Genomic DNA, 15,337 nt, shown 5'->3' on the forward strand with positions numbered 1-15,337 from the left:
TCCCACAATCAGGTCCGACTCTACCCGTGGATAGATAAGAACCCCATTACCTCCTTCCACACCATGGGCCACTCGTTTTATGATAAAAGCACTCAAATTGTTGTTTCAGGTAAGCATTTATTCAGTTCCAAGGCTGTATTTTCAGTCATTAATATGAGGTTTCCTATCAGTGGTGGCTGGTCAGTACAAGGCACAGGGGCCCCACTACCAATGACCAGATAAAAAAGTAGTATTAAATTTGAATTAATTATAACAAAATAATAATAAAATTAATAATATTATTCATATTCTTTTGCCATATTATCAATATTTGTATTATTAGCAGATTCAGAATTAGTCTTCACTGCGCGTTTACTAATTCTACACTTCCTGGATGCGGGTCGCCGACCACATGAGTGTGTATGTAGCTTGAAAAACTTTTCGTGATCATGTGACCTCGGCTCGGGCTCTGATTGGCAGCTGCAGATTTTCTCACAGGGCGCAGCTCGGTGCGTCCGGGACCTGTCCACTTTTGCTGTAAGCCAATAATTTAGTCTTTATTTGCTTTTTTCTTCTGTGGTTGGATATCAAATAGCTTTTTTTTCAAATAGCTGCAGACTGTGTGTGATTTGATGAGCATGATGATCATAAAGCTGTATAAGTGTGGCTGTAACCGGCACAGGAATCTGCTGTGTGGACCACAGTGGTGGAAAGTAGAACTTTTAAGACTTCGGTGTACTGCAGTACTTACACTTAAAAATCAGGTCTTCTCATGAAAAACAGAGCGCACCTGCATTCGCTGCATTCCCGCTCATAGAAAAGACTGCGTGTAGAATAAATATAACTCGGTTTAACCTCAAATTAGAACGCCCTAGTTTATTACTTTTAAAGTCATGTTTGGTCACACACCTGTCAGAGCACACCACAGCCACCAACAGCATCCACCTCAGTCTGCTATGTGGGGCGTTTAGGGAGCATCAGTGAATCAAAGCGTCTATCGATAAGAAAATGTTCAGAAAGTTGTATGTTTTGTGTGTGACCAGGTGGGAGGTGCAACAAAATGAGAAAGTGAGTCGTACTGGTGCTACCAGTGAAAAAGTTAGTCTGGAGCCCTGAATAGTGTTTGTTTCATTATGTATGTTGTGTGTTTTGTGTTTGAACAGATCCTGTAAATATTGATGAAAGTTTGATGAATAGTTTTGAAATTTAATTCTGGTCAATCTTAATAATGTCAAATTAGTTTATGATCAGAATATCCTCCAAAGATAGAAAATTTGCATTCCTGTAAATAGTTGTGTCTGATGTTACTCATATTCTTATTTCTGATTTAAAATAAACGGTCATTTTCAGACTGCGCACCCCCACCAAAACATTTCACCAGCCGCCACTGGTTTTCATACTTGTGAAACAGAATCCAGGACTTCCAGTTTCACTTTGGCTCTCTATTCTTGCTTTGATTTTACAGACCATGTACAGGAACCACAGCTGAGCATCATTGGTATCCCCAGGGTGGNCATTACCTCCTTCCACACCATGGGCCACTCGTTTTATGATAAAAGCACTCAGCTTGTTGTTTCAGGTAAGCATTTATTCAGTTCCAAGGCTGTATTTTCAGTCATTAATATGAGGTTTTCTATCAGTGGCGGTTGGTCAGTACAGGGCACAGGGGCCCCACTACCAATGACCAGATAAAAAAGCAGTATTAAATTTGAATTAATTATAACAAAATAATAATAAAATTGACAATATCATTCATATTCTTTTGCCATATTATCAATATTTGTATTATTAAGAGATTCAAAATTAGTCTTCACTGCACATTTACTAATTTTACACTTCCTGGATGCGGGTCGCCGGCCACCAGTGTGTATGTAGCTTGAAAAACTTTTCATGATCATGTGACTTTGGCTTGGGCTCTGATTGGCAGCTGCAGATTTTCTCACGGGGCGCAGCTCTGTCCACTTTTTCTGTAAGCCAATAATTTAGTCTTTATTTGCTTTTGTCTTCTGTGGTTGGATATCAAATAGCTTTTTTTTCAAATAGCTCCAGACTGTGTGTGATTTGATGAGCATGATGATCATAAAGCTGTGTTAGTGTGGCTGTAACCGGCACAGGAATCTGCTGTGTGGACCACAGTGGTGGAAAGTAGAACTTTCATGACTTCGGTGTACTGCAGTATTTACACTTAAAAATTAGATCTTCTCATGAAAAACAGAGCGTACCTACATTCGCTGCATTCCCACTCACAGAAAAGACTGCGTGTAGAATAAATATAACTCGGTTTAACCTCGGACAAATTAGAACGCCCTAGTTTATTATTTTTAAAGTCATGTTTGGTCACACACCTGTCAGAGCACACCACAGCCATCAACAGCATCTACCTCAGTCTGCTATGTGGGGCGTTTAGGGAGCATCAGTGAATCAAAGCGTCAGTCGATAAGAAAATGTTCAGAAAGTCGTATGTTTTGTGTGACCAGGTGGGAGGTGCAACAAAATGAGAAAGTGGGTCGTACTGGTGCTACCAGTGAAAAAGTTAGTCTGGAGGCCTGAACAGTGTGTTTTTCATTATGTATGTTGTGTGTTTTGTGTTTGAACAGATGCTGTAAATATTGATGAAAGTTTAATGAATAGTTTTGAAATTTAATTCTGGTTGGTCTTAATAATGTGAAGTTAGTTTATGATTAGAATATCCTCCAAAGATAGAAAATATGCATTCCTGTAAATAGTTGTGTCTGATGTTACTCATATTCTAATTTCTGATTTAAAATAAACGGTCATTTTCAGACTGCACACCCCCCCCCAAAACATTTCACCAGCCGCCACTGGTTTTCATACTTGTGAAACAGAATCCAGGACTTCCAGTTTCATTTTGGCTCTCTATTCTTGCTTTGATTTTACAGACCATGTACAGAAACCAGAGCTGAGCATCATTGGTATCCCCAGGGTGGGAGAGCAGAGCAGAGTGTCCTGCAGTGTGCGTCATACGTGCCTCTCTGCTCCCCCCACCCTCATCCTCAGTGGTATACCTGGAACAGATCGCACTGTGGACACTCTGGTATCTGACGGGATGTGGGAAACAACAGTGGAGCGAACCTGGACTGCAGAAGAAGACCACCAGAGTGTCAAGTGCTCTGTATCCTACCCAGGTGGTCAGAAAGCCTCAAATGAGCTCCAACTCAAAGTTGAATGTGAGTACAATGCAAGATGTGTTGTCATGTATTGAAAATACAATTGAAAAGCTCCACTGCTTTAAGCGTCACTGTTACATTTTGGCTCAGGTCCATATGAGGAAATCAAAATGGTTGAACCGCCCGGCGAGGTCACAGAGGGTGTGGCACAGAGTGTTGTCTGCTCCGTTTCCTACAAATGCAAGAAGAACAAACCAACCATCATGTGGAACTACAAAGACATGCAGAGTTCATTAAACACCAAAAAGATCTCCAATACGTACAAAACAGTCTCACATCTGACTTTTATTGGCGTTCCGGAGGATGATGGTAAATCTTTGACGTGCACTGCTCAGTTTATAACTGGGGAGACCTCAGACTCTGCAACTCTTCATATAAAAAGTGAGTCACACACAGTCAACAGGTTGACATTTTTGATAATAAGATATGCTGACATGTTTTGTGGTGGAGCTCGATTAGATTGAAGCCAGAGTAGTCAAAGTGTCTTGCCTTATGATACTGGAACTCAATTGTGTTTGTAGCCAAGTACAATGGATATGCTAAAGCAGAGTCAACAGCTGCCCGTTGCAGAAAAGAGGAAAGAGGTGGAGATGTTGTATTGTTTAGAAAGATGAACATTAATCTGTTAAAGGAGATCACTGTGCAAATTCCAGGTCCCATGAAAGCATGATTTGTAGAATTTTGGGGAACAGTTTAGTATTTTTGTCCTGAATTTCTGTTTTTCGGTATCTTCGTTCTGATGGATAATTTGTCGATCCTTGTTGTTTGGTTCATGCATGACAATGATTCAACACTTTAATTAGAAATATATGCCAATGCAATACCATGAACTTAACTCAATTAAATTCAAACACTGGAAAGGATAGCCAGATTTTCTTGACACCAACTGATGACTTGCTTAAAGGACAAGCAACTTTGCATCAAATGTGACTTCTTGTTACAGGGAATATGCTGTCTCGGGGTTGGTCCTTCACCACTCCTGGCAGCGTAACAGGACTGAGAGGCTCGTGTATCATCATTCCCTGCAAATTCACCTACAGCATCCACCAGCCTTCTAACCTCCAAGTTATCTGGTACAAGTACCAGAGCAGTGGATACCCAGCTGTATTCAACCAAAGAGGAAATGATGTTATCAGTGAGTTCAGAGGGAAAACCAGCTTGATGGGATCTGTGAGTGAGAGCAATTGTAGCCTCAAAATCGAGAGGCTGGAAATGTCCCACAATCAGGTCCGACTCTACCCGTGGATAGATAAGAACCCCATTACCTCCTTCCACACCATGGGCCACTCGTTTTATGATAAAAGCACTCAGCTTGTTGTTTCAGGTAAGCATTTATTCAGTTCCCATTGATGTTAGTGAAAAACTGAAACATGTTTATGGAGATTTTGTACAAATGCACAACAGCATCCAGCACAAGAACCACTGTGGAGAAAGTGTCTGCTCCAAGGCTGTACTTTCAGTCATTAATATGAGGTTTTCATACTTGTGAAACAGAATCCGCGACTTCCAGTTTCACTTTGGCTCTCTATTCTTGCTTTGATTTTACAGACCATGTACAGGAACCACAGCTGAGCATCATTGGTATCCCCAGGGTGGGAGAGCAGAGCAGAGTGTCCTGCAGTGTACGTCATACGTGCCTCTCTGATCCCCCCACCCTCACCCTCAGTGGTATACATGGAACAGATCGCACTGTGGACACTCTGGTATCTGACGGGATGTGGGAAACAACAGTGGAGCGAACCTGGACTGCAGCAGAAGACCACCAGAGCGTCAAGTGCTCTGTATCCTACCCAGGTGGTCAGAAAGCCTCAAATGAGCTCAAACTGAATGTTGAATGTGAGTAGAATGCAAGATGTGTTGTCATGTTCTGAAAATAGACTCACTGACCACATTAATAGGAACACCTTGCTAGTACCATCTAGGAGGCCCCTTTTTCCTTCAGAACTGTCTTGATTCTTCACAGCCTCAATTCAACAAGGTGCTAGAATCATTTCTCAGAGATTTTGGTCCCTATTAACACGATAGTATCACGCAGTTGCTTCAGATTTGTCGGCTGCACATTCTTGATTCGAATCTCCCGAAGGTGCTCTGTTGGATTGAGATCTGGTGACAGTAGAGGCCAATAGAGTACAACGAACTCATTGTCGTGTTAAAGGAAGCAGTTTGAGATGATTTGAGCTTTGTGACATGGCGCGTTATCCTGCTGGAAGTAGTCATCATAAGATAGGTACACTGTTGTCATAAACGGATGGACATCGTAAATAACAATACTCAGGCAGGCTCTGGTGTTTAAATGGTGCTCAATTGGTAGTAAGAGGCCCAAACTGGGCCAAGAAAATACCCCCAACACTATTACACCAGCAGCAGCAGCCTGAACAGGATGGATCAATGCTTTCATGTTGTTCATGCCAAATTCTGACTGACTACCATTTGAATGTTGCAGCAGAAATCAGACCAGGTGACGTTTTTCCAATCTTCTGTTTTCCAATTTTGTCGAGCCTGTACGAAATGTCACCTCAGTTTCCTGTTCATAGCTGACAGGAGTGGTTTTCTGCTGCTGCAGCTCATCTGCTTCACCAATGATTCAACGTGTTGTGCGTTCAGAGATTGTTTCCTGCATACCTTGGTTGTATCTGGTGGTTATTTGAGTCACTGTTGCCTTTCTGTCATCCCAAACCATTCTGGCCATTCTCCTCATTCATTTCCATCCAGAGGGCTGCTGCTCACTGGATATTTTCTCTTTATCAGTTCATTCACTGCAAACCCAAGAGATGGTTGCGCGTGAACATTTCAGCAGATCAGCAGTTCCTGAAGTAGTCAGACCAGCCCATCTGGCAGCCATTTCAAAGTCACTTAAATCACCTTTCTTCCCCATTCTGATGCTCAGATGCTCACCTTGTTGCCATGTGATTGGCTGATTAGATATTTGTGTTAACCAGCAGTTGAACAGTTGTACCTAATAAAGTGGCCGGTGAGTGTAGGATTAAAAAGCTCCTTTGTTTTAAGCGCCGCTGTCACATTTCTGCTCAGGTCCGTACGAGGAAATCAAAATGGTTGAACCACCCGGCGAGGCCACAGAGGGTGTGGCACAGAGTGTTATTTGTTCCGTTTCCTACACATGCAAGAAGAACACACCAACCATCGTGTGGAACTTTGAAGACATGCAGAGTTCATTAAGCACCAAACAGATCTCCGGAAACAAGTACGAGACAGCATCAAATCTGACTTTTATTGGAGCTCTGGGCGACGATGGCAAACCTTTGACGTGCACTGCTCAGTTTAAAACTGGGGAGACGTCAGACTCTGTAACTCTTCATATAAAAAGTGAGTTTCTACATGTCACACACACTTCATAGTTTTACACTTCAGGAAATACGACTTGGCTATGAGCTTTCTGGTGGAGAGCTAGATTAGATTGACACCACTCTCATATCTCTGGTAAGTATGGAGCCATTTGGCTGGCTTCGCACAAAGACTGGAAACAAGAGAAAACAGGAAGCCTGGCTCAATCAAACAATAACAAAGCACCTTCTCAAGCTCTCTAAGGGCTGGATTATGGACTCCCAGAGTAGTTTTCAAGGTGTCTTGCCTGACGACACTGGAAATCAATTGTGTTTATAGCCAAGTACAGTAGCTACACTGAAAAGCTGGCTGTCATAGAGAAGGGCAAAGAGTAGGAGATGGGATATTGTTGAGAAAATCTCTTAAAGGAAACATTTCATAGACATAAAAAAAAGTGCTAACTGACGACTCTTTGTAAAATTTTGGAGGACAGTTTGTTATTTTTGTTCTCATTTTTTGTTTCTCAGTATCTTCATTCTCAAGGATCATGCATATCACATCTTTGGTATTGTTAGACCCAGTTCTTTTGTTGAAACAGCTCCAAGGAATAGTCGGAGAAAAGTTCAGGTCTCAGGTTAAACAGTTTATTTAGGTCACAGGTAAAGTTTCACAGCGCTGGATTCAGGCAGACAGAGAGTGCTCTCATGTCCAGCTGAACTGAGATTTTTCGATTCCAGGTTACAGATATCTTCTTGGGCTGGGCCTGACCCGAACATAGATAAGATTTGTTCGCTACCGAGTTTAATTGGCCAGTTACCAAGGACGTGGACTGGCATACTTCTTCTGCGCTCTGTCCACGTCCTTGACATTTAGTAAGCAACGTGTGTGGATGTTGTTGGTACGGCGTGTAGCTAAAGAAGCAATCGTATCTAATAAAAAGAAGAATTTCTGCTGTCTCCAAGTGTGCCAACCGGTTCTCACCAGACACATTATAAGCTCAGTACAAAATACAAACTCAGAATACATAATAACTTGAAACTTAATTAATTATAAGAACCACAGGAATCATGGAAAAATACAGACTCAGAACACATAATAGCTTGAATCATACTTAATTATAACAGTATGTCACGCATGCATGGGGGTGATTCGTTACTTTATTAAAGCTTACAGATAATAATGTTTATTTGTGGCCACTATACTAAGAACTTACCTCAAAAAACAGAAATGAAAGCCACATTTTATGACAACTACTGCAAAACAAAAGAAGAACAGACCTAACCCTCTGCGGTACTGAAAACCGCAGCTACATTTCATTTTCATTCGTCCTATTAACACGAATAGTATTTTTAAATAATTAAAATTTAATCAAGTGCTTTATAAATGTAGTATCTGTTGTTTCGTACCTCAAAACAGTTACAACAAGTGAGCTTGTCCTTAAAGTGCTTGTATGATGTCTACACTGCCACAAATCAGAAGAAAAAAGAGGGCCTAAATGAGAAGTATAAGGCTCGTCTCCTCTCTTTGGTGTTCACACAGTCAAGGTGTGAAGTGGGTGTGAATGATGCCGAGTTAGTTTTGGAAAGTTACACTGAATAAGCAATGCTCTCTGATGGCAAAGGTGTGGGTTTCTGAAGGTAACCAACCATGTGACATACAGCATGGAGAGAGCATACGTCCGGCTTAATTATCAAGCCATTCAGAAATCCCCCCAAAATGACAGCTTGTTGTCTTTATATAAACTTTTTGGATGAAACTAGTTCACTTGTGAGCTGTTGAGATGCTACATCAATCTATCGATCATCTAACTCTCCAGAAAGTGAAGAAAAATGATCTCAAAGTGTCAAACTGTCCTGTGATGATGACATAATATTTAAAGATTAAATCAATTTCTTTCTGTCATTTTTTGTTTTTCCAGAATACGTGAAACCAGTCGAAGACCCTCATGAAAACGACAGTGGGTGCACGTCATTCAAAACTCTTTTATCAAGTAGCATCACAAGAGGATTGGTTTTGGTATTGAATTGTGGCTTTTCTTTCTGTCTTCGCAGCACTCCATGCTCTGCCTGCTGACGTCCCCTTCAGGTTCAGCGCCCTGACACACTCCTGTGTGGTGATTCCCTGCAGCTTCCAGTACGAAGACAGTGTCCCTCTGAGTCGTGGCATCTGGTCCAAAAAGACAGGAGGCGTTGTCTTCCATAATGGCCAGAGCAAAGTAATCGACCACTTTAAGGGCCGAACCAAAATGCTAGGAGATCTGAACGAAGGGAACTGCTCGCTGGAGATCGATGACATCAAACCCTTTGACAATGGGCCCTTCTGCTTCCATGCAGAGAGGGGTTATGAAAAACACAGATTCAACAACAGCTGCGTGTTTATTGTCATGAAAGGTTTGTGTTTAGATTACTCTCACGTGTCAAGAAATTTGTCCTTTTGCTTCTTGAGCTGCATTAAGACTCTGCTTTGTGTGTGACGTGTTCAGCTTCCCCAGATAAACCAGTGATGACCGCAGTTCCAGCAGAAGTGGATGCTGGTTCAACCATAACCGTCTCGTGTTCTGTTGCACACACGTGTCAGTCGCACCCTCCCGTGTTCTCGTGGAGCGTCCCTAACCTGAGCAGTGAGGTCTCACACACCTTGACGTCGCGTGGCATCTGGGAGACCACATCCACCATCACTTTCATGGTCGCTGGAGGAGACGGAGTCCAAGGCCTGACCTGTACTGCCACCTTTTGGCGTGGCAAGCAACAAGCCAGCACTGTGAAGCTGAATGTGAAAGGTTAGAGCACACGCTTCCTCCAGCATTTCATACATTGACTTTTTCTTTCTATAGTTGCATGAACCTTAAAATGTTCCTACATGTCCAGGATCACTCATGTACCAGCTGAGAAGCTCACTTCCGGTGTCTGTTCCAGTCTCACTCGTAGTCCTGATCGTCATCATCGTAGCTGTAGTGTTGATGGTGTTCATGTGCAAGAAAAGGTAAAGTTGTGTCACTTCAAAATGTGCCAGTACATTTGTAACATCAAATCCAATGATGCTTGTCTATCTTAGAATGTTAAAGATTCATTAGTGTAGCTTTTTTTTTTAGCTTTAGAGTTGGAAGTATTGTATTTACAGCATTATTTCCCCCCCCCAGGAAGAACAGGAATGACTCGCTGACACCACCACCTCGACCAGAGAAAAGGCATGTATTTAAATGTAGACGTGCAAAATGATGAAACATTTCAGTAAGGAGCACTGATGTCTCCAGAATTTACAAAAGACTCGGCTCCTCTGAAGGTGTTTTCAAACAATTCAAGTTATTTAAAGCTAAATATCTTCCTCTGCAATTCAAACTTCCACAGGAGGTCACTGTGGGACAGAATGTCAAGGTAGGCTTTATTCAAACTTGCATCTGATGAACTATGTTCTGCAATACAGTCTTTTTTTCCTTTTATTTATTTATTTTTTTTAAACTTCGTCCTACTTTTAAAAAAAATATTACCCTCATCAAAATTGTCCAGGAGATTTCCTGAAGACAGGGAGAGACCTCCAAGGCCGGAAAAACGGTACGTAAGGAGACGGCTTGTTTTGACACAAATAAAGTGGCACCATGCTTGCAAATAATCATGTGCTCTCCAAACAGGAAGTCTTTGTGGAGGCGATTTACCCGGTAAGAACACCTAAAGGCCTGTGAAACATTTACTTTTAATTGAAATACCTCACGCTTACAAGTCTTCCTTTTTCAGCAGTGCAGAGGACGATCGCATCGGGTGGCAAAATGAGAGGTCGCCAAGGTAAACTAGATTTTATCATTCTCACTGTAAACATTCCTGTTCAACACTTTCATATTAATTGGTGGTATCTTTATAGGAAGTCATTCTGGAGCAGGTTGTCAAGGTAACACTTTTATCCTTTTGCTTTTTGACTCTCTTCCAACATGGATGAAAAATCAGACATTAATTGAAACTGTCAAATATTACAAATGAAATGTTTATCACCTTTGCAGACACCAGGGAAATACTGCAAACATCAGTGTTGGCTATTTGTGAGTGTTTATCTGCATTCCCCCACAACATCACATGATCCTAGTGTAGCAGTAAGCAACAGATTAAAGCTGAGACTGTGATTTTCTTCTCCTCCTCCTCCAGAAACAACGCCAACGGTGTAGTGTTTGGCACTCATGTCGACAAACCGCACTTTCCATCCCCAAAGGAGTGAGTTTTCCAGACGAGCTCCTTTCAACATCCCACCATTGTGTTTCATTCAGTTACATATTAATCATCTCATTTCCTGTTTGTTCTGTTTTTTTTCCAGCAACCGGAGGCGGCTTTAACCTCATTAGGCCTGGTTAGTGCCATTGTTGTGGGAAGTGGTAAACCCCAAATCATCTACATAAACGACTTCAGTCGTTTCTTTTGTACATTTCTCCACTAACTATTAACCCTCTGAACACAGAGTTGTTTCTTGATTGTGCTCCTGTCAGATTTTAACTCACTGTGGGCTGCAATATAAAATCCTGCACCTCTATGAAGAAGTAGAGGAAACTCAAGAATATTTTTAACTGTTTTTAAATCATGTCAGTTTGGCAATATTTTAAGAGTTAAGAAAAACTGTATTTTTTTTTTTTTACCAATAGTTATCTGCCATTATTTAGTGGCTTTTTCTGAGCCAAATGCACACTGTGGTCACATGTTCTACCTTTTTGCATGTTTTGTTTTTGTCCTGTGTAACAAACTAACACACTGCAGAGAGCAATTTAAGATTGTAACCAATGACTTTCCTTAAATTTCTTGCAGGATTTCCAAATGCAGATCTTCAGAGACATCTTGGAAAACATCTCATGCTTCCAGCAGCGTGCTTCTGTTGTTATTTTATATTCATACATACTGCACAGTACATGGGGGAGAAATGATGCATGTAAACTTCATTTCATTTAGAAAAGACTTGAAAGAAAGAAAGGCTTGGTGATCTATTGTACATGGAGTGTCCAGTAAGGTAAAGATGTGAGGAGTAGTCAGACATCGTGTTAAAGGCTTAGTGATGCTATGAGCTGTACGTATTGTGGTTAGTCTGATTGGTTTAGCATTGGGGGGAACGAGCTCTATTGATGTGATGTGGTGGTAGCAGGAAGAAAGAGAGTGAACGTCAAAACATAGCTGCAGTATGAGATTATTTTCCTGCTTCAGCTTCAGCTTCAGCTTCATTTAAACATCATTTACTTCATACTTTGAAGGATGTAAAATGCCATTAATCTGCTGCCATGATACTGAATTTGTAAACTAGCTAAAAACAACAATAAAGATGCTTTTTTTCTCATTTGACCTCAGTTGTTGGGAGATAGCTGTTTATAAAGCTAAAAAAAATTACAACTGCTGTTTTATAGTCAATGTTAAAACAAGAGAAAGCAGATTTTGTAGCTTCAGGGGAAATGTATGTTCTTACATGGTATCAATATTTTTCACCACCACTCTATGATGGTTGATTTTTCATCTTAAGCTTAAAGAGCATCTCATAAAAGCAAATCTGCCTTTAAGCGCTCTATAGTTACCAGTTCGGCTGAATTCAAAGAATCACCAGACACTAGTTTTCAATTGCCTTCATTGTTGCGTTTCATTGGCTTCTTACCGAATAAACTGCTGAAGAGTGTACACATTGCGACAAATCATCAACTGGATGTTTTCAAATTCATACAGAAAGGTCCCTCTAGCCCCTTTTACTCTTTTCTTGCCAGTTAAGACAAACAAAAACACAGTTAAAGATGGGAACAAACCAATATAGACTCTGAAGACAGACATCAACAGCTAATAATGATTAATGTTGGCGTGTAACATTGTGCAAAACTTCACCAATCCCTCCCAAAATATTAAAACCACCTGACTAATATTACGTCCTCCTCATACCTCTAAAAGTCGACATGACCTGGGGAGTTCGGAGGCCGGGTCAACACCTGGAGCTCTTGGTCATGTTCCTCGAGCTGTTCCTGAGTGGTTTCTGCGGTGTGGTGTTGGGGGAAAATGCTGCTGTTTGGGAGTGTTTTTGCCATGCAGGCGGCCTGGATCAATGTTTACGTGGGTGGTATGTATCAGAGTAGCACCCACATGAATGCAAGCACCCAAAATTAGCAGAACATTGCATGGTAAGGAGATGATCAATATGATACACTTCACCTGTCAGTGGATTGAATGTCATGGCTTGTTTGTGCATGTGACAATAAACTGCCTAAACTAAATCTAGTTTGTTTGTTTTTTTGGTCATATGCTTTAATAAGCTCTAAATAAAACTCAAAATTTTGCTGTTTGATATTTTTGGTTAGTTCAAATTGATCAGTATATGTGGCCTTCACAGCAGATCATATTTAGAACCTTAAATTGTGTCTGGGTTTAAACAACACATCATGCTCTTCTTTATGACCATACAACCGGAAATATCAAATGTCTGGTTAGACTCTTGTTGTCAGGCAGATCTGCACCAGAGCGAGTTTCCAGTTTGTGCGTCTGCAGCCTGTGTGTACACCTCAAAAGTCACTGCTGTAGTTTCCCATTCTTTCATCATTACTCCTTAGCCTGAGAGAAACAACACACCTTCCTCTTTTCACCATTACTAGCAGGGTGTCATTTATCTATTGTTCAGAATTCATTTTGTCATTATTGTTGGCCCTGTGTTACTTCTTGATTTGTGTGTGTGTGTGTGTGTGTGTTTGTTGTAGGCACCAGAGATCAATTTGATAGGTAAAGTGCTACAATTCAAATTAACAGCGTAGTATTGCCGCACTAATTTGCAAGTGAAAACACATGCAAGGTCAAAGCCAATGACTGCACAAGAAGATGGACAAACACTCCTTTATGTCTCCCACTGATTTCCTGTCCACGACCTTTGAAGGTCAGTGTGGTGTCTCTGGTTGACCAGCTGCAGACTTGTTCTAAAACGGGCAAAAAAGTAGAGCATGAGTGAAGCTGAAGCAGGCCAGGCGACATCTCTAGTTCCATGTGAGGGTGCCCACCTGTTACTCAAAGCGGCCATGTCCAAAATTCATGCACAGCTTTGAGCCTTAACACAATACATATGGCTGAGTTATATAAGAATTCACAGTGCACACACTAGTCGTGAATGGGGAGATTAGCTGTAGAGACCAGGACAGCTTTTTGTACCAGGCTGCAAGAATTGTTCATTATGCTGTAAAGATGAACATTTTAACACGGAGCTTATGGAGAATGACCCGCTTCTGTAGCCAGCCTCAAGTGGATGTTGGAGGAAGTGCAGTTTTTGGCATTTCAGCCACTTTTGTCAGCCCTTGAGGTTGCCACTCAGTGAAAATATAATTTAAGATTATATCATTTATACTTATGCACTCATATTCTCTTTGGCTAACTGGCATTTATTGCCACTCAGTTGATGAATGAATCTCATCAACTGAGTGACAAGTATTTATCTTACATGCCTTCAACCAACAAATAAAGACTGTTAGTTTGAATCAGACCTTGACCTGCATGACCTACTTTCACAATGAATGAGACGCAGCCAAAACAGTAAATGTCAAATTATGAGGTGTTTGTTCTGGTTCGCCACATCACAAGTAAACATTCTGGCCGACAGAATTTATGGGTGTGTCGTGAGTGATAAACACAGAGCCCATCATGATACACATAGTGGTGTGTATATACTTCTACACTTAGTCTGAACTATTCAATGGGAAACTTGTCAGAGCAACATTTAATACTTTAAACTTTCTGATGGGACTGAGAGAGGATTAGAAAACTTTAAAAAAAATAAAAAACAGAAATATATTCAGCAGAATTTTTATTTATGTTTGCTTCATATCAAATAACATCAACGCATTTTTTAAAAATATTTCTAAACACAACATCTGTCAGTTACTAACAGCACTCAGAACCCAATATGTGCATCAGTCTATTTTCAACTTTCTCCTTGTTTAAACTATGACACAAAAAACAAACAGCGCTGCCATTCACAACACCATCCAAGTCACTTGTCGTTAAATGTACAGGCATCGTGTAAAGAAATAACAGTAATAATAAAAAGAGAACGAAAATGAGCAGATTACAAACGGCATGTGGCAGGAGACCAAAAAGCAACAACATTTTGTCTTTTGCTTTCTAAATTTCTACTTTGTCACACATCTGAAAAAATAACTACACGAGTGCAAGCTCTATGAGGTTGTGCAAAACTAAGAGAACAACACCAGAGAGATCAGCGGTGCCACCAGGAGCAGAATGCCAGCACTTGTACTGGTGGCGCTGTTGCAGAAGTCGCCCTGGCAGCAGCTACTGTCTTTTCCAATGGCTTCGATGGTCTGAGCAGCTTGAGCACCTGAGCACATCATCTTGGAAGCACAGCCCTTCACAGCCACCGATACCCCTCCTGTATTCACTGGTGGAATGTAAATAATGTCAGTGTGCCAGCTTCAAGCTTTAATACGTGTGCTAGAATCACTAAACATTCCTCTGAGGAGAGGAAATATGCGGAGCACATAGTAGACACTACATGCCGTAGGGCTGTTACCTGTTGTTGTGATGCAGTGGTCCTCATTCCCTTCACAGTTGAGAGTTGCGGTGCACGATAGTCCATCACAGTAGAAGCACTTTTTGCCATTTGGGGAGGATTGGGCGACTGCGGAAAAAAAGAAAAACAGAATATTTGGAGAGGAAAAGGGATCTGTAGGAGGTGACCTGCAGGACATTTCCCAAGCTACCAACAAACTAACCATATAAAAGTAAGCATATATATTTGTATATAACGAAAGGCAAAGATTTCTGTCACTGGTTTCTTTATAGAGTGATTTTAATTTAATGAAAATCTATTTTGTTGTATTTATAGTACTTGACTATGAGAAGCTGAGCTTATAGGTAATAAACTGAGAATCAAAACTGTACAGCTGTGATTCA

General features: G+C 41.0%; 2 protein-coding genes across 9 annotated transcripts in view; one reads left to right on the top strand and one right to left on the bottom strand.

The window, feature by feature from the left end:
* LOC103359609 (uncharacterized) overlaps positions 1–11,755 on the top strand; it is a 15,240-nt gene extending 3,485 nt beyond the window's left edge. Inside the window, exons 1-20 of one of the 4 annotated variants that reach the window (XM_008285026.1) lie at positions 1,500–1,558; positions 2,880–3,167; positions 3,258–3,548; positions 4,111–4,491; positions 4,716–5,003; positions 6,198–6,491; positions 8,368–8,406; positions 8,501–8,839; positions 8,932–9,228; positions 9,317–9,431; positions 9,589–9,636; positions 9,797–9,823; positions 9,956–10,000; positions 10,078–10,104; positions 10,181–10,228; positions 10,305–10,331; positions 10,441–10,479; positions 10,583–10,648; positions 10,749–10,781; positions 11,231–11,755. In XM_008285026.1, coding sequence (XP_008283248.1) covers positions 1,513–1,558; positions 2,880–3,167; positions 3,258–3,548; positions 4,111–4,491; positions 4,716–5,003; positions 6,198–6,491; positions 8,368–8,406; positions 8,501–8,839; positions 8,932–9,228; positions 9,317–9,431; positions 9,589–9,636; positions 9,797–9,823; positions 9,956–10,000; positions 10,078–10,104; positions 10,181–10,228; positions 10,305–10,331; positions 10,441–10,479; positions 10,583–10,648; positions 10,749–10,767 — 2,724 coding nt within the window. In that variant the 5' untranslated portion in view covers positions 1,500–1,512 and the 3' untranslated portion in view covers positions 10,768–10,781; positions 11,231–11,755. Of the gene's footprint in view, positions 1–1,499; positions 1,559–2,879; positions 3,168–3,257; positions 3,549–4,110; positions 4,492–4,715; positions 5,004–6,197; positions 6,492–8,367; positions 8,407–8,500; positions 8,840–8,931; positions 9,229–9,316; positions 9,432–9,588; positions 9,637–9,796; positions 9,824–9,955; positions 10,001–10,077; positions 10,105–10,180; positions 10,229–10,304; positions 10,332–10,440; positions 10,480–10,582; positions 10,649–10,748; positions 10,782–11,230 lie in introns of those variants that run through there. The other 3 variants (XM_008285023.1, XM_008285025.1, XM_008285024.1) reach the window with 3 other exon arrangements.
* A 2,459-nt stretch (positions 11,756–14,214) lies between these two features.
* The window catches only part of LOC103359611 (ly6/PLAUR domain-containing protein 2), a 25,435-nt gene continuing 24,312 nt past the window's right edge, over positions 14,215–15,337 (bottom strand). For 3 of the 5 annotated variants that reach the window (XM_008285029.1, XM_008285032.1, XM_008285028.1), the window contains exons 5-6: positions 14,955–14,984; positions 14,215–14,822 (exon numbers count right to left, since the gene is read on the bottom strand). In XM_008285029.1, coding sequence (XP_008283251.1) covers positions 14,620–14,822; positions 14,955–14,984 — 233 coding nt within the window. In that variant the 3' untranslated portion in view covers positions 14,215–14,619. Of the gene's footprint in view, positions 14,823–14,954; positions 15,064–15,337 lie in introns of all 5 variants that reach the window. The other 2 variants (XM_008285031.1, XM_008285033.1) reach the window with 2 other exon arrangements.

This window comes from Stegastes partitus, unplaced genomic scaffold (genome assembly GCF_000690725.1).
Source record: "Stegastes partitus isolate 25-593 unplaced genomic scaffold, Stegastes_partitus-1.0.2 Scaffold383, whole genome shotgun sequence".
NCBI classification, from domain to species: domain Eukaryota; kingdom Metazoa; phylum Chordata; class Actinopteri; family Pomacentridae; genus Stegastes; species Stegastes partitus.